Source organism: Coregonus clupeaformis, unplaced genomic scaffold, assembly GCF_020615455.1.
Source record: "Coregonus clupeaformis isolate EN_2021a unplaced genomic scaffold, ASM2061545v1 scaf0100, whole genome shotgun sequence".
Lineage (NCBI taxonomy): Eukaryota > Metazoa > Chordata > Actinopteri > Salmoniformes > Salmonidae > Coregonus > Coregonus clupeaformis.
Window position 1 is genome coordinate 388,070 of NW_025533555.1, and position 19,805 is coordinate 407,874.

At 42.1% G+C, this 19,805-nt stretch overlaps 1 protein-coding gene across 3 annotated transcripts in view; it reads left to right on the plus strand.

Moving 5' to 3' along the window:
* Nucleotides 1-19,805, plus strand: part of LOC121551149 (alpha-1,6-mannosylglycoprotein 6-beta-N-acetylglucosaminyltransferase B-like) — an 86,389-nt gene that overhangs the window by 49,987 nt on the left and 16,597 nt on the right. For all 3 annotated transcript variants that reach the window (XM_041863700.2, XM_045213334.1, XM_045213335.1), the window contains 4 exons: nt 8,441-8,572; nt 16,439-16,572; nt 17,296-17,426; nt 18,269-18,274. In XM_041863700.2, coding sequence (XP_041719634.1) covers nt 8,441-8,572; nt 16,439-16,572; nt 17,296-17,426; nt 18,269-18,274 — 403 coding nt within the window. The remainder of the gene's footprint in view (nt 1-8,440; nt 8,573-16,438; nt 16,573-17,295; nt 17,427-18,268; nt 18,275-19,805) is intronic.

The following is a 19,805-nucleotide window of genomic DNA, read 5'->3' on the forward strand; positions in this document are numbered from 1 at the left end:
GATATCTTTCCTCTAGTGTGTGCGTCAGACTCGTGTGCACGTGCCTGCATGTGTTGCTTTTTATTCAACTGCTGCTCATTTTCAGCTCCGTAACTGCAAATGTAATCCCCCTGTTCTCCTCTCCAAGTTTGCAGGGATTTGCATATATCCAATTAAAGCCCTGAACAGCAGATTTAGTGCATTTGTGTGCAATACTGCCTCATGGAGTCACATACTGCACTTTGTCATTATTATACATTTGTTCTCACATTATCACACCGCACCTTTTATCTGATCTATCCCTTAAATAATTGTTTTATACGTTCTAAAACATACAGTACCTCCATTCTATTGGCGATCCTACAATCACTGAAGAACAAACTGGACGAGCTCCGTTCGAGACTATACTATCAACGGAACCTGAAGAACTGTAATATACTGTCTTTCTCTGAGTTGTGGCTGAACTAGGACATGGATAATATACATCTAGCTGGTTTTTCTATGCATCGGCAGGACAGAACGGCAGTGTCGGGTAAGCTCAAGGGGGAGGTGCATGTCTCTTTGTTAACAACAGCTGGTGCGCGATCTGTAATATTAAGGAAGTCTCAAGGTTCTGCTCGCCTGAGTAAGAAGACCTCATGATAAGCTGTAGACCATACTATTTACCAAGATAGTTTATCTATATTTTTAGCTGTCTATTTACCACAACAAACCAATGCTGGCATTAATATCGCACTTAACGAGCTGTATAGAGCTATAAGCAAACAAGAAAATGCTCATCCAGAAGCGGCGCTCCTAGTGGCCAGTGATTTTAACGCAGGAAAACTGATATCCTTCTTACCTAATTTCTACCAGCACGTCACCTGTGCAAATAGAGGCATAAAAACTCTAGATCACCTTTACTCCACACACAGAAACGCATACAAAGCTCTCCCTCGCCCTCCATTTGGCTAATCTGACCATAACTCAATCCTCCTGATTCCTGCTTAAAATCATTTAATTTTTAATTTTTTACTTATCTATTTTTTACTTAACACTTATTTTTCTTAAAACTGCATTGTTGGTTAAGGGCTTGTAAGTAAGCATTTCACTGTAAGGTTGAATTCGGCGCATGTGGCAAATACAATTTGATTTGATCACACTCTGCGTAGCCGATGTGAGTAAGACCTTTAAACAGGTTAACATTCACAAGGCCGTTAACATTCACAGACGGATTACCAGGACGCGTACTCGGAGCATGCACTGACCAGCTAGCAAGTGTCTTCACTGACATTTTCAACCACTCCCTGAACCAGTCTGTAATACCTACATGTTTCAAGCAGACCACAATACCTGTGCCTAAGAACGCCAAGGTAACCTAAATGACCATGACCCTGTAGCACTCACATCTGTAGCCATGAAATGCTTTGAAAGGCTGGTCATGGCTCATATCAACACCATAATCCCAGACACCCTGGACCTACTCCAATTTGCATTCCGCCGCAAAGGTTCCACAGATGACGCAATCTGTATTGCACTCCACACTGCCCTTTCCCACCTGGACAAGAGGAACACCAATGTGAGAAGGCTGTTAATTGACTACAGCTCAGCGTTCAACACCATAGTGCCCTCCAAGCTCATCACTAAGGACCCTGGGATTGAACACCTCCCTCTGCAACTGGATCCTGGACTTCCTGACAGGCCTCCCCAGGTGGTGAGGGTAGGCAATAACACATCCGCCACGCTGACCCTCAACACGGGGGCCACTCAGGGATGCGTGCTTAGTCCCCTCCTGTACTCCCTGTTCACCCACGACTGCGTGGCCGCGCACAACTCCAACACCATCATTACGTTTTTTGACGACACAGCGGTGTTAGACCTGATCACCGATGACGATGAGACAGCCTATAGGGAGGAGGTCAGAGACTTGGCAGTGTGGTGCCATGACAACAACCTCTCCCTCAATGTCAACAAGACAAAGGAGCTGGTCGTGGACTATAGGAAACGGAGGGCCGAGTACGCCCCCATTCACATCAACGGGGCTTGTAGTGGAGCAGGTTGAGAGCTTCAAGTTCCTCGGTGTCCACGTAGCTAAAGATCTATCATGGTCCACACACACCAACACAGTCTTGACGAGGGCACGGCAATGCCTCGTCCCCCTCAGGAGGCTGAAAAGATTTGGCATGGGCCCTCAGATCCTCAAAAAGTTATACAGCTGCACCATTGAGAGCATCTTGACTGGCTGCACCACCGCTTGGTATGGCAACTTCTTGGCACCCAAACTACAAGGCGCTACAGAGGGTAGTGCTTACAGGCCAGTACATCACTGGGGCCAAGGTAGCTGCCATCCAGGACCTCTATACCAGGCGGTGTCAGTGGAAAGCCCTAAAAATTGTCTAAGACTCGAGCCACCCAAGTCATAGACTGTTCTCTCTGCTACCGCACTGCAAGCGGTACCGATGCAGTCTGGAACCAACAGGACCCTGATCAGCTTCTACCCCCAAGCCATAAGACCGCTAAATAGTTAGTTAAATAGTTAACCAAATTGCTACCCGGACTATCTGCATTGAACTTTTTTGACTCATCACATATGCTGATGCTACTGTTTATTAGCTATCTCTTATTCCTAGTTATATGTACATATCTACCTCAATTACCTCGTACCCCTGCACATCGACTCAGTTACTCATTGTTTTTTTATTTTCAATTTATTATTACTTTTATTATACGTGACCTACTATGGGTTACAAGATGTAGGGGAAAACAACATATGCTGTGAGAGTTCATGAGTTATCACCCCTCACTTGGCCTCCGGGCCTAATACAGTGGGGGGAAAAAGTATTTAGTCAGCCACCAATTGTGCAAGTTCTCCGACTTAAAAAGATGAGAGAGGCCTGTAATTTTCATCATAGGTACACGTCAACTATGACAGACAAAATGAGAAAAAAAATTCCAGAAAATCACAGTGTAGGATTTTTAATGAATTTATTTGCAAATTATGGTGGAAAATAAGTATTTGGTCAATAACAAAAGTTTCTCCATACTTTGTTATATACCCTTTGTTGGCAATGACACAGGTCAAACGTTTTCTGTAAGTCTTCACGAGGTTTTCACACACTGTTGCTGGTATTTTGGCCCATTCCTCCATGCAGATCTCCTCTAGAGCAGTGATGTTTTGGGGCTGTCGCTGGGCAACACAGACTTTCAACTCCCTCCAAAGATTTTCTATGGGGTTGAGATCTGGAGACTGGCTAGGCCACTCCAGGACCTTGAAATGCTTCTTTCGAAGCCACTCCTTCGTTGCCCGGGCGGTGTGTTTGGGATCATTGTCATGCTGAAAGACCCAGCCACATTTCATCTTCAATGCCCTTGCTGATGGAAGGAGGTTTTCACTCAAAATCTCACGATACATGGCCCCATTCATTCTTTCCTTTACACGGATCAGTCCGTCCTGGTCCCTTTGCAGAAAAACAGCCCCAAAGCATGATGTTTCCACCCCCATGCTTCACAGTAGGTATGGTGTTCTTTGGATGCAACTCAGCATTCTTTGTCCTCCAAACACGACGAGTTGAGTTTTTACCAAAAAGTTATATTTTGGTTTCATCTGACCATATGACATTCTCCCAATCCTCTTCTGGATCATCCAAATGCACTCTAGCAAACTTCAGACGGGCCTGGACATGTACTGGCTTAAGCAGGGGGACACGTCTGGCACTGCAGGATTTGAGTCCCTGCGGCGTAGTGTGTTACTGATGGTAGGCTTTGTTACTTTGGTCCCAGCTCTCTGCAGGTCATTCACTAGGTCCCCCCGTGTGGTTCTGGGATTTTTGCTCACCGTTCTTGTGATCATTTTGACCCCACGGGGTGAGATCTTGCGTGGAGCCCCAGATCGAAGGAGATTATCAGTGGTCTTGTATGTCTTCCATTTCCTAATAATTGCACCCACAGTTGATTTCTTCAAACCAAGCTTCTTACCTATTGCAGATTCAGTCTTCCCAGCCTGGTGCAGGTCTACAATTTTGTTTCTGGTGTCCTTTGACAGCTCTTTGGTCTTGGCCATAGTGGAGTTTGGAGTGTGACTGTTTGAGGTTGTGGACAGGTGTCTTTTATACTGATAACAAGTTCAAACAGGTGCCATTAATACAGGTAACGAGTGGAGGACAGAGGAGCCTCTTAAAGAAGAAGTTACAGGTCTGTGAGAGCCAGAAATCTTGCTTGTTTGTAGGTGACCAAATACTCATTTTCCACCATAATTTGCAAATAAATTCATTTAAAAATCCTACAATGTGATTTTCTGGAAAACATTTTCTCAATTTGTCTGTCATAGTTGACGTCTACCTATGATGAAAATTACAGGCCTCTCTCATCTTTTTAAGTGGGAGAACTTGCACAATTGGTGGCTGACTAAATACTGTTTTCCCCCACTGTATCTGAACCACCTATCTGAACTGCTGTAAGGTGTCATGGGTGTGTGAGAGAGACATCCGAACAAGCTCAGCCATCCACATAAAGAGACGCGCATGTAATTCTTAAACTGTGAACATTTTCACGCTGTACGAAATTTTACAACATGACGTCACAATCAGAACACAATCAGAACGATTGGGAACTTTTTCACGCTGGGAAGATTTTTACATGACACAAGGCACTGTACACAGGTGAAGCCACAGTATGAAGTACGGTGGGTTGCTGTCAGAAACACTACATGTCATAATAGAAAGCTGTATATTGTTCAATCTACTGCTGCCCCCAGGGAAGGTAGGTATGCCACTGCTCGAGCCATGGTGAGGTTCAATTACTTCTCTAACTTTTCAAGGTCAGAGAATGTCTCGCAGCTCCTTCACTTCCCTTGTGGAAGTGTATTAGATTGACCATGCTGACGTTCCTACAGTATATCTGTCCTTAATAAAATACAGAGCAAATTCCTCTACACGCACACACTCACAGAAGGTTGAGGCATGCCAATGACATTTTGGGAGTGAACGTTTGCCACAGTAGAACACAGTGGGGGCAAATCACCCCATTTAGGAGCAGTCATGCTTGAAATTAAGCCTGACGTGTTCATTTCCAATAGTAAAACATGACACTACCAGACAAAAATGTAAACTGGCAAAGTTGAGTTATTTGAATGGCAGACACAGGGTATGATTATACTGTAGGTCTGTGGGTTACTATGCAGGCCCACACTGAAATCAGATTGATTTCAGTCAGGTGAAGTATACAGGGCTTGTGTTTCGGTGCTGTTTGGATGCACACACAGGCATACATCCATACAATGGTCATTCCCAAAGCCAACACCTCCTTTGGCCGCCATTCCTTCCAGTTCTCTGCTGCCAATGACTGGAATGAACTGCAAAAATCTCTGAAGCTGGAGACTCTTATCTCCCTCACTAACTTTAAGCATCAGTTGTCAGAGCAGCTTACTGATCACTGCACCTGTACACAGCCCATCTGTAATTAGCCCACCCAACTACCTCATCCCCATATTGTTATTTATTTTGCTCATTTGCACCGCAGTATCTCTATTTGCACAACATCTTCTGCACATCTATCACTCCAGTGTTAATACTAAATTGTAATTATTTTGCACTATGGCCTATTTATTGCCTTACCTCCATAACTTACTACATTTGCACACACTGTATATAGATGTTCTATTGTGTTATTGACTGTATGTTTTGTTTATTCCATATGTAACTCTGTGTTGTTGTTGTTTTTATCGCACTGCTTTGCTTTATCTTGGCCAGGTCGCAGTTGTAAATGAGAACTTGTTCTCAACTGGCTTACCTGGTTAAATAAAGGTGAAATAAAAAAAATAAAAAAGTGTCTTGACCAGTGCTATCTATTATTGAGAGTGAGGTGCAGGCAAAGAGAATTGAAACCACTCTTGAGAGAAGAGCCCTTTTTGTTTTTGTAAGCCTTTATACAATTGACTGATGAAGCTCTAGTCTAAAGCAGTGATGGCTGACAGACTCTCTGCTCATTATCAAATCTACTGCAGGGGAACATTCTACCGCGCCTGTTTCCACCAGTTTGTAATTCTGACTAAATAAGTTGAGCGAACAAAAGCAAGATCGATAGCTTTTATTTGCAGGTGTGTGTCCCCTGTAGCTCAGTTGGTAGAGCATGGCGCTTGCAACGCCAGGGTTGTGGGTTCGTTTCCCACGGGGGGCCAGTATGAAAATGTATGCACTCACTAACTGTAAGTCGCTCTGAATAAGAGCGTCTGCTAAATGACTAAAATGTAAAAAATGTAAATGTATGTCTGTGTGTGTCGACTGTTTGTGTCTGTTTATTCACACTGTTTATACAGTAGCTGTCTAAGCCTTTCTGCTGTTAATAGCAAAGCCCCGCTAGAACAGCTCTGAGCACGAACACATCCAGAAGACCACACACAAAAGTATCTAAATCAACCACAGTTGAGTCACACAAACATTGTCATCCTTCATCTACATAGATATATACAACTTAGCCTGGAAATTGTGCAATCAGGTTACTATGTTATCAACAAGATTTTGTGTACAGACTGAACATTATTGACAAAAATGTTGTGATGCATGGACCAGATCTAGGTCAAATTCAACTATTCAACAAACTCAACTAGTTTGATAGTATAAAAATAAGTTACATTGAATTTTGAAGTGGATAACATCTCATCTTTTAGCTACCCTTGTTTTTACCTCTGCTCTCCCTGTCTCCCCCTGCAATTACATTTCCTCTCTCACAGAGGCTGTCCATCTCCCTTTAAAAAGGCAAAGTGTTGACAATATTCCTGTCTGCTGCGCAATCACAGAAAATCCTATAATTTAGAGGCAGACATAATTCAGCTGAAAACTGTTTGATTGCAGGGGCCATTTTGTGTCTCTGACAGCCTCCTGAAACTTCGGCTCTAGCAAAGGGAAGCAATTACTTTGGCTGCTGACTAGCGCAATCTCACTGCATATGAAGAACACTCCAACATTAGAAACCTAGCCACTCTGTAAAGTGGAATCCGGAGGAATTAATCAAGACCTCACTTTACATGTTTAACTTGTATCCTGCACTAATGTCAGTAAATGTGGGGCTTGATTTGAAGCTCCTTAGCTGAATAGCAAAACTTAGACTGTTTCACAGTCAGTCAGAGAAGACGAAGACTCTGTCATTATTGTTTTTCCCCAGCTATTTCTGGAAAGGATTGTAACGAGTGGCCAATTTCCTGGACTACAATTCTTGTTGTTACGGTCATTAGCGTAAGTGTTCGCTGCAGAACTGGGTGCATTTCTGACAGCCAGCGAGATAAAAGCCTGGATAGGAGGCAGATAGCTGTCATTCTCATTCCAATGCCTCACTACCTCTTCCACAGGGTGTCATTTTGAAGCCTCTCCCTACTCAGCCATGCATTACGGACAGCAATGATATGGTAAATCAAGTGTTTAGATATCCCTGTACATACCGCCTGCCTATCTGTTATCTCTCTGAGGTGATAGTGGGTCACTGATATGGCTTAATAATCAACAACATCAATGGTTATTGAGAGTGAGTCACTCATATGAGAGAGTCAGGTAATATTGTGATGACAGACATCAGAATATGTGAATAACAGGCAGGGTCCACCCTCTGTTTATAATTTTTTTTAGCCATTTTACAAAGACTGCAGGTGGTTTTCAGAGCAAGGTGGCAGGTGTAGAGAAGGTTTTACAAAGGGAAATAGACTCAAATGTGTTTATGTTTGCATTTTGGCAAGCAAATGATTGCTTCCAGGACAATACAGTTTTTAACATGGAAAGTCTAAAAAGCTTAGGCCTCTTGAGGTGAGCTGAGATGCATTGCTTGTTTTATTGCTCATGGCAACACACACACCTTTTATTTCATTTCCCTAATTGCACATAGAGCGAGTGGCAAAGCAATGGCTGAATTAGGAACATTCTCTGACCCATTTCTGCACCTCCACCTATCAGACTTCTGGTATCACTCCCCTTACACCAGACAAATCTAGTTGATGAGAATAGACTAGAGCTGGGAGCTCTGATGGCTGGGGCTCCTCATCTCTCTCACACACGCACACCACTTGGGAGATGGCACACAACATTTATGGAAACTTCCAGGCCATTTCAGAGCATTAGAATTACCCCCCTTAAGAGGCCATTGATTTACTTTAGGCATGACAGATTTCTACAGCAACATAGTATTTCAGCTGCTTTTTACAGCAACATAGTATTTCAGCTGCTTTTTACAGCAAGAGTATTTCAGCTGCTTTTTACTGTAATTTCTAGAATGTGTCTTGTTCCCTTAATTGTGTGGATATACAGTCTTACTTACATTATAGGGAACTGGACAATGTGTAGTATTTATTTTCGAAGTCTGTTGGTATTCTCAGTGTCGATTATTAATATACATTCCTCTCATATTGACAGTGGATATACAGTATGTACAGTGATGAAGTTGTGTTGTGATGTGTTTGCTGTATCTAAGCCGTGCTTCTGTGTGTGCCGTGTGTGTGCAGGTTTCTTGGGGTACCCCCTGGAAGAGGAAGCTGCCCCCTGACAGGACCTCTGCCCTTTGACCTCATCTACACAGACTACCACGGCCTGCAGCAGATGAGGCAGCACATGGGTCTCTCTCTGAGGAAGCACAAGTCAGTGGGGTTTTATATGTGTGTTTATATACAGTTGCGGTTAAATATATTGGCACCATTGCACTTTAGAATGGAGTGCAATGGAGCATAATGTTCTGATTTCTCTTTTCAAAACTGGCTGAATGCTGTAGGCACCTGCAACTTACCACAGGTGAGATAGATTACACAAAAACGAGAATCACTCGCCTCCAACAAAATTAATTTACATTTTTAATAATTTAGTCCAGGCCATTTTTTGGGGGGGAAGAGAAAAATCGCAATTTCAGTTTTTTTTATTTTAAAATTTCAACTTATTTTAGAAGAAATTGTGAATTGTGCAAGGGTGCCAAAATATTTGACCGCAACTGTACGTGTGTTTGTGGGTATGTGCTTACTGTGTGTATGTAGGCATGGAATGTACTATGCACCATATCAGGGCCAAATATGACTTTTATCTCTTACCTTCTGGAGGAGGAACAAACTTGTCCATGATGTGTAAGTTAAACTGTCTGTGTGTTTCTTTGTTACTGGCATTGCTGGTTAATCATTGGCTTATTGGCCTGCTGCCCTTATTGGCTGGTATTTGGTCAGCTGGTTGGTCCCCTGTGAGTCACCAAAGCGCTTCCAGGGGGAATCTGCATGAGAGCAGCTCACACAGCGATCAAATGGGTAAATAATGAGTCCCAGATTGACTGATAGAAATGCTAAGTAGCACAGTGGAGAAATGGCACCGCTTATAGCCCCTGAATTCTCTGTATATATTTGGAACTTTGCAATGTACAGGAAGTTGCCCGAGGCCCCGCAAAGTGTCGACTAAGCAAGTAAAAAGTATAATTATTGGTCTTAGTTATTGCAGGCCAATTTTAAGTGATAGGATTGTAAAAGTGAAAATGATAATGTTTCCATTTCTCAGTTGGAGAGAAAATAATATGTCTGGGGTGTGATAAATCTGTTATTTTATATTACATTATATTGTGGAGTCGTGTTCCAGTCTGTTTTGTCCCTAGCTGCATATTCAATTTCCTGTTCCACAACCTCCATTTAGCTCATTATACACATGCATGCACTCAAATATCTGCACACGTGCATGTGCTTGCAATAGACTTGGGTGGTATACCGTATATATTTTTGTGTGGGTTTTGGGGCACCCTAAAGTTTGGGGGGGGGGGGTGCTACCCCACTGCTTATTACTAAGTTAAAGATAGATAGCGATATGTCGTAGATGCAGAAAGTAAACAGCATACTGGTCAATTTCCGCAACAACTAAGAGCTTTGAAGCTTGAGTCTCAACTTCTCTGCTGTTTTTGTCCCGTGGCTACCATGTTACAAAAGTGTGAAGTGAACCTGTGCACATGCACAGACGCTGTGTGTGACTGTGTGAAAGCGAAGTTGTGCATCTCGCTCATCGCAATATCCGCGATTCTGCTCATGGCAACATCATTTCATTCAGTCTACCTTTAACTATCTAAGATGAGCCAAATACATTTTCTCCAGCTCAGGGCTTCAGCTATGCATTTGGTTTGCTAACTTGCTAGCTAAGTGGCTAGCCTGCAAGATCAAACTTCTTGGTTACAGCAGAGACAATCAATTCCCTCCTGGATCAAATGTATGTTTGGAAAGAAATAGCGGCGTTTGTGTGCACTGTCTGTAATACCGTATACCCCGGTATGGTACAGGAACGGTATGAAGGTATGCAAATCTGGATACCGCCCAACCCTAACGCGCGCGTGCGCACACACTAATATTATTATAGAGACCACAGGAGGTTGGTGGCACCTTAATTGGGGAGAACGGGCTCGTGGTAATGACTGGAGCGGAATTAGTGGAATGGTATCAAATACATCACACATGGTTTGCAGGTGTGTGATGCCATTCCATTTGCGCCGTTCCGGCCATTATTATGAGCCTCCTGTGATAGACATGCAAACACAGCACAATATTTGTAGTGCACACACTATTGTTTGCGATCACACAATGAAGCTCCTAATAAAGATGACTGACCAGATGCCAATATGATTGTGTTTGCCTCATGGATCATTTGCATTACAGGCAGATATCCGTGCAGCAATGGAATTATGTTTGAATAGATGACACAGGAAAGATCTGACTGTGGGATTACTTTGAGGTCCTATAAGACTATTTTATGAGACCCTCTGTCCCAGTCCTGGCCCAGACAGTACATCCTTTGAAATAATTCACCAATGATTCCCATCAGTGTCAATACAAGGTCACTTGATTAGCCGATGCATATCAACTGTCCCAGTCTGGCAGGCTAATACTTAAATTTCCTCTGCAGGCCCCCAGACTGCTTAGAGATACAGAACATTGATAAATCAACCAGATCTGATAAGAGCCCTTGATTCCTTCAGTCTGGATATGCAGAGCTGATGAAGCGGGGAGATAAAACAATGCTCCGTGCTCGACTCACCCTCTCACTATTCTCATATGGCTTCCTTTCCCCATCCTTCCTCTTTTCTTCCCTTTCTTCTAATCTAAAAGTAGCCCCACCCACCTGAGGATCTGTATTTTTCAGCCATCTATTTCCTGTGTTTGAGCAAAATCCACTTGTCACTTAAATCTCGCTGGATTGATTGCTTTCTGTGACTCTTTCATACTCTTGCTTGTGCCTGTTTTTTTCTCTTCCCGTTAACGTTACGACAACGGAAATGTTTGTAAAGACCTGTCAAACACACCCCGGTAATGGCTGAAATGGGCTCAATGGGATACATTGGCTTTTAGTTGAATCGATAAGAACACTAAAGCTTCGTCTGGGATTGAACGCACCGTCTCGACACTTACATCCCAAGAAAGAGAAGAAAGATTACTTTATTTTGATGGGTGTACATTTTTTTGGTGGAATTGAAACAAGTAATCATTTAATACAGTTGAAATGTTTACAAATTAGATGCGTTGAAATGAAAGCAATTTCCGAAAATGAACACTCGGATTATAGTGATATTATGTCTGATCTCGCAAACAATGTAAAGTATGTTTAGATAGGTGTAATCATGTTGATACCCTTTTATCCGAGGGTATCCTGCTATTGACACAATTATGCAAGAGAACGTGACAACAACAGTAATTAATGAGGCAGTCTAGATAGCCCAGGTGAGTGCAGGTAGGGTAGACAGAGCAAGTGTTTGGTGGTTGCAACCTTTTTTTTTTTCTTCTTTTTTTTTGGGGGGGGGGGATGGATCAGCTTAATATTGCAGATAGATTGTATCTTCTATCAATGTAATTGTCTGCATCACTTCCAATCCCCCATGTTTTTTATATATATACTCCCCTTTATTACTTTTCAACCCCGCCATCCTTTCCCTACTTGGAGTAAATTAGTGAACAACAATGCCCAGGCCTCTACTTCCGGTCTATACTTACTATCTACACCTTATGGACACAGTTAATTTTACAATAATTCTATTATATATATATTTTTTATTTTATTTTGCTCCTGAGCTTCTTCTACTCTCAACCTCTCCGATCATTTTCATGATGTCCATCCGGTTTGCTTCTATATGCCATATCTTTCTAACTGTGCTCTTTCCCAAAAGCTCCCAACATACAACCTATATACTTATTATGGACACAGTATGCTTACATTATTAGCTATCTTTGTTATTATTTGTTATTAGTCCCATCCTTCAACTCTATTCAATACCTCCCATCTATCTCTTAACACCATCCATATATGATTTCTATTTGCCATATATATTTCAACCGTACTGTGATGTTTTACAAAAATTCTGAACCTTTCTATTCTCATTGCTTCTACAGATTGTGAATTAAAAATAAACATTTTTGCTAAAAGTATTATTATATTATTGATTGATTGACTATGACTTTTCAGATCACCCAGTAATGCTATCTGCAAGGTTAGCTCCAGGTAAATATTGCAATCCTTTAGCCATTCCTGGACCTGTGTCCAAAAACAAGCTACAAATGGACAGAACCAAAACAAATGATCTAATGATTCTGTCTCTTCACAGCAAAATCAGCAGAGCTGGGAAGATTGTATCCCCCATATAAATAACATTCTATTGGTAGCAAGAATTTTATATAATAATTTAAATTGAAAGATTCCAATTTTTGAATCCGGTGTCGTTTTGCGTGTCAGTTCATAAACACTATGCCATGGGATCGGTACGTCAAAAATCTCTTCCCAACTATTTTGCAATCTATATGGGACGGCTGTCAATCCTTTGGTCCTTAAGTGAAACTGATATACTTTTTTATTTATCACAGTTTTCCTTAACCAATTATGTTCTTTAATGCAAGGCCGACAGACAAGTTCCTTACTTTCTCCCCCTTCCACTTTCCTCTTCCACTTTTGCGGTAAGGCTGCAATTATTTGGTTGTAATTTTGGGTAGAGCAGACATTTCCATATGTTTTTGTTAGCTGCATGTGCGACATAACTCCACCAGTCCTACCGATGATATCATTTACGAAGATTATACCTTTTTTAAACATTCTGTCAAAAAATAAAGGTTTTTATATATAAACCCCAGGCGAACTTTATCAAATGCCTTTTCGAAGTCTGCTATGAATAGCAGGCCTGGTTTCCCATATTTTCCATAGTGTTCTATTGTTTCCAATACTTGCCTTATATTATCTCCAATGTATCTTCCATGTAAAAAACCTGTCTGATTAGAATGAATAATATCCGACAATACCTTTTTAATTCTATGCGCTATACATTTTGCTAGGATTTTTGCATCACAACACTGAAGTGTAAGGGGCCTCCAATTTTGTAAATGGACTGGATCTTTATATTTTCCACTTGTATCCTGTTTCAGTAATAACGAGATCAGACCTTCTTCTTGAGTGTCAGATAATGGTTAAAACATGCTAATAACGGTCCTCTTAGTATATCAAAAAAGGTTTGGTATACCTCGACTGGTATGCCATCCAACCCTGGAGTTTTCCCAGACTTAAAGTCTTTAATTGCATCCAGAAGTTCCTCTGTAATTTCACCTTCACATGAGTCTTTCTGTGTGGCTGTTAATTTGACATTATCAATAGAAAAAAAATCTCTACAATTAGCTTCAGTTAGAGGAGATGTAGGTGGTGGTTGCAACCTTGTTTCTCACCTTTATGTTAATGTATTCATACACTGAACAAAAATATAAACACGACATGTAAAGAGTTGGTCCCATGTTTCATGAGCTGAAATAAAAGGTCCCATACATTTTCCATGCGCACAAAAAGCTTATTTCTCTGAAATGTTTTGCACAAATTTGTTTAAATCCCAGTTAGAGGGCAATTATCCTTTGCAAAGATAATCCATCCACCTGACAGGTATGGCATATCAAGAAGCTGATGAAATATCAAGTTTTGAGGGACCGTGCAATAGGCATGCTGACTGCAGGAATGTCCACCAGAGCTGTTGCCAGATATTTAGCATGTTAATTTCTCTACTGTAAGCCGCCTCCAACGTCATTTTAGAGAATTTAGCAGTACGTCCAACCGGCCTCACAACCGTAGACTACGTGTATGGCGTCGTGTGGTCGAGCGGTTTGCGGATGTGAACGTTGTGAACAGAGTGCCCCATGATGGCGGTGGGGTTATGTTATGGGCAGGCATAAGCTATGGACAATGAACACAATTGCATTTTATCGATGGCAATTTGAATGCACAGAGATACCGTGACGAGATCCTGAGGCCCATTGTCGTGCCATTCATCCGCCGCCATCAGCATGATCATTCACAGCCTCATGTCGCAAGGATCTGTACACATTTCCTGGAAGCTGAAAATGTCCCAGTTCTTCCATGGCCTGCATACTCACCAAACATGTCACCCATTGAGCATGTTTGGGATGCTCTGGATCGACGTGTACGACAGCGTGTTCCAGGTCCCGCCAATATCCAGCAACTTCCCCCAGCCGTTGAAGAGGAGTGGGACAACATTCCACAGGCCACAATCAACTGCCTGATCAGCTCTATGCGAAGGAGATGTGTCACGCTGCATAAGGCAAATGGTGGTTTTCTGATCCATGCCCCTACCTTTTTTTAACCTCTACGGGACTGGTATCCCGTATATGGGACGGTTGAGCTAACGTGCGCTAATGTGATTAGCATGACTGTTGTAAGTAACAACAAACTTTCCAGGAAATAGACATGTCTTATATGGGCAGAAAGCTTAAATTCTTCTTTATCTTCTGCACTGTCCAATTTACAGTAGCTATTACAGTGACAAAATACCATGCTATTGTTTGAGGAGAGTGCACAACAACAAAAAATGTATCACGGCAACTGGTTTGATACATTCACTTCTGAAGGTAAATAATGTACTGACATTCAGTAATCTTGCTCTGATTTGTCATCCTAAGGGTCCCAGAGATAAAATGTAGCATAGTTTTGTTTGATAAAATACATTTTTATATTCAAATGTAGGAACTGGGTTCTACAGTTTGAACCCCTGCTGTCTCTTGCTCCACACCCACCCCGCCCGGCCATCTAGATGTGTGAAAGTTAGTATATAAGCTAATGATCCATCATGTATGACATTCCTGGGAGTGTGTAAACTTACATTGTGTATTACCATATCAGTTTTGTATGTTCTCTATAGTTATGTACTTGAAAATGTATCAATTGACCAATTCGGCACATTCGGCACAGTCTTGAAAGAGTTCCCACATATGCTGAGCACTTGTTGGCTGCTTTTCCTTCATTCTGCGGTCCAACTCATCCCAAACCATCTCAATTGGGTTGAGGTTGGGTCACTTTTATGGTTACTACATGATTCCATATGTGTTATTTAATAGTTTTGATGTCTTCACTATTATTCTACAATGTAGAAAATAGTAAAAATAAAGAAAACCCTTGAATGAGTAGGTGTGTCCAAACTTTTGACTGGTACTGTAGATGTTTCTTTATTTAACACAACATTTTAGTGCATTCTAAGAAAATATAGAAGTGACATTTTACAATAAATTGAATACCTGAATTCCCACCAAAATCCCTGAACTCGATTAATTATTTGTCCATAAAATGTTTTATGTGCTATAATCCAGTCAATATCTGATGGATTATAAAAATGTTAAAAGTTTGGAGTATCTTCATCCATTGTCCAACACAGGAGGTTGGTGGCACCTTAATTGGGGAGGACGGGCACGTGGTAATGTCTGGAGCGGAATTAGTGGAAAGGTATCAACAACACCAAACACATGTGTTTGATGCCATTCCATTTGCTCCGTTCCAGCCATTATTATGAGCCGTCCTCCCCTCAGCAGCCCCCACTGTAAATGTCCAGCTGTTGCATTTATTAGAATTGTTTTGAAACCTTTTAACAATTTCGATGACCGTTGCTACTAAAAGGATACAATCAAAGTAATATATGTTAGTGGTGCTCCTGTCAAAATTGCTCTCTCCTATTCAATCCTGTCAGGTACAGTAAGTGGTCATACACAATGAAAGGAAACCTCTTCAGACTATTAGGATGCAGCCTCTCACACATTATGCCCCAGCCATATCAGAGACCCACCAAAGAAGGGAGGTATCCTTGCGGTGTCTTGATGTGGTTACATTGCTGTGACTAAGAGCTTAGCCCAGCCAGTCTCTGTGCTCTCCATTTATCTCCCCTGTTGTGTGAAGTGGCCTAGCAGTGGTCTAAAGCAGCGTGTGATTTAAAGTCCATTTCCCCTCACCTGGAGGGCAGGCTGAGCCCAGCACACTGAGGGAGAGGAGAGACACGGTGACATCCATCACCCCTGACTGCTTTACGGGCCAAGTCTCGTGGGCTTCGTTCCCATAGTACTGCTTGTTAGACATGGGCTTTTACCAGATAAATATTCTATCATTGCAACAACAGGAGGCAATGTCTATCTATGTTCCGGTATTTTGACATACAGAACCCATTCATTCTCCCATCTCTTTCCTCTGTCTCTCAGGTGCCACATCCGTGTGATTGATACATTTGGCACAGAGCCGGCCTACAACCATGAGGACTACGCCACCCTGCATGGCTACAGGACCAACTGGGGTTACTGGAACCTCAACTGCAGGCAGTACATGACCATGTTCCGTGAGTGAACTCTGAGCATATTCTCTCTTCTGACACTGGATGTGAGGGGAATGGGGTTGCACTTGTTTATCAGGTAACAACCTCAGAAAGAAAGAAAGTGGGACATGGTAATAGGGCTTTTGGTGGAGGTTTGGCTTTTGGAGTGTGTGTGTGGGCACAGATGTTGTGGGGCGCTCGTGTAGGCCTCTGGCCTCTCACAGTGGAAGCTCAGGCCAGAGAGACGAGGAGGACCCTGGGAGGGTAGCAGCAGCTGTGGCCAAACAGATGCGTAGAGCTACACACTAGAACTTAGCACCATTCGCTCTCGCTCGCTCACAAGCACGCACGCAGAGCTCAGACATCCAGCTGGGATCAGTGGAAGGAGAGGAGACTTCAGCTGTGTGTGTGCTCTTCCAATTAACTCAGTGAGCATAGCTTCTGTGGAAGTCCTGCTGTTTTGGAAATACACATTGTAATCGCAAGCCATGGCTTTTTTATTTTTCATGTGTACTGGAAATACTCAGGCCTTGTTTTGATTCCTGGTTTATGGAGTGACCACTGTCCTTCTCTTAGGTGATGTGGTCCCAGCTAGTCAAAACTATTCCTTTAACCACTATGTCTCTTTATTCCTACATCTTACAAAACATGCTTCTGAGTTGCATTTGAAACTGAATGTCAAGATTTAGTTTAGTGTTTGACTTTGACTTATTGAGCCTGACACTTTGCTATGTTTGTCCCTCACAGCACACACTCCAGACAACTCTTTCATGGGTTTTGTGGCTGAGGAGCTGAATGACACAGAGAGGCTGAGCATCCAGAGGAACAAGGTGGACAGCATGGCAGTGGTGTACGGCAAAGAGGCCAGCATGTGGAAGGTGATCATATGGATATCAATGTTCAATTTCTACAGCACTAATGTCACAACTCAATCAAAGAAAACTATATTGCTGAGAGTGCCTTTGACTGACACCCCAATGGGCATATCACCTGCTCCTGTCTACATGATATCAACAAACAAACGACTTTTCCCCTACTAAGCTGTGTAGTCCAGTTGAGATGGCGTCTCAACATATTTACACAACAGTCAGCAGTGTGTTATATGCTGCAGTGTATTCTGTCATGATGTGATAAATGAAGTGCACCCGACTCCCAGAGACAAGCTGAAACTAAGTTATTCTCGCCCATCTGCCAAGCATGACACTTCAATCCACTAGGTATATGTATGTACACCCAGAGACGTGTGAGGGTTGTTGAAGTGGCAGTTGTTTTTGTTTAGCGTAAATTCTCCCTCCAAGCTACAGGAAAAAGGCATCACATATTGATGTGTCTGGCTGCCTCCCCGTGGTTAGGTGCACATGAATCGGCTGCATTTGTTCTCTCACTCTCTACGCTTATTGAATTCCCCCTCACTCTGAACAGTTTGAGGTACGGCATGCGAGGTATAACATTTATGAGTGTGAGAGATTGCCATGTGAATGCCATCTGTGTCTGCGCCTCCCTCGACACTGGGACTACCCCTCACTGCTTCTGGCATCATCCTCAGCTCTCAGGTTCATGTGCCTGTCAGCTATGTGTTGTACTGCAGCTGTATGTGTACAAGGAGACAAAATGACTATCATTTTATCTCTCCCACTCACTGTCTCTCTCTTGTCTTTTCTCCTTCCCACATGGTTTCCTCTTGTTCTGATCTCATGAAATGTTGATGGATCCCCTCCAGCTCCAAGTAAGTATACCTGCACTTCCGGTCAATGATTGACATTTTGAACACCATCTGAAACTTTGTTTTACTTTGAGCCATGGTATGGACTGTCCCTGGTTTTTGATTTCTCTGTAGATTCCTTTTATAGAGATTGATACTGTTCATACGCAATGTATGCATTAATGTTCCATTAAATGTGCCAGACAGTTAACTAAAATCATTTTGGAATGAGTCAACAGCTTTAGCTTTTCAGAGGAAAGAAAGATGTATCAGGTGAATTATCTTTATCTACCACAAAGATAAAGAGTTTTCATAAAAAGGCCTGAGGGTTGTTATGCGTTCAGCCTGGTCTGTCTGCACATCTTCTGTCATCTCCCTGTCAGATCAATAAACTGCTGCCCTATGACATGTTTAGGAAAAGGTGGAGCTTTAATCAGTACTCAGAATGTCAGCTCTCTACTAATTATAGTTTTACTTTGTTTGCTCTTTTACATTGAGTATCTGCAATGACATCAGTGGCTCTATTTACAACTGTTGGTGGAAGGGTTCTTAGTCTACAGAGGGAAAGCTCATACATGTTTATTTATATTGTGTTCAGTACAAATGTTCTATGTTAGGCTTAGTATGCCACTGAAGATTTGAAACAACACAACATTCTCACCACTCTATATGTAAATCACAACTTTGAGAGGAACGCATACAGTTTTAATGACATTATTACAATTCATTTCTCAACAGGAAAGGTTTTTGTGAGCTGTTTAAATAGTCGGAAGTTTACATACACCTTAGCCAAATACATTTAAACTCAGTTTTTCACAATTCATGACATTTAATCCTCTTAAAAATTCCCTGTCTTAGGTCAGTTAGGATCACCACTTTATTTTAAGAATGTGAAATGTCAGAATAATAGTAGAGCGAATTATTTATTTCAGCTTTTATTTATTTAATCACATTCCCAGTGGGTCAGAAGTTTACATACACCCAATTAGTATTTGGTAGCATTGCCTTTAAATTGTTTAACTTGGGTCAACCGTTTCAGGTAGCCTTCCACAAACTTCCCACAATAAGTTGGGTGAATTTTGGCCCATTCCTCCTGACAGAGCTGGTGTAACTGAGTCAGGTTTGTAGGCTTCCTTGCTCGCACACGCTTTTTCAGTTCTGCCCACAAATCTTCTATAGGATTGAGGTCAGGGCTTTGTGATGGCCACTCCAATACCTTGACTTTGTTGTCCTTAAGCCATTTTGCCACAACTTTGGAAGTATGCTTGGGGTCGTTGCCCATTTGGAAGACCCATTTGCGACCAAGCTTTAACTTCCTCACTGATATCTTGAGATGTTGCTTCAATATATCCACATAATTTTCCTTCCTCATGATGCAATCTATTTTGTGAAATGCACCAGTCCCTCCTGCAGCAAAGCACCCCCACAGCATGATGCTGCCACCCCCGTGCTTCACGGTTGGGATGGTGTTCTTCAGCTTGCAAGTGTTCCCCTTTTTCCTCCAAACATAACAATGGTCATTATGGCCAAACAGTTCTATTTTTGTTTCATCGGA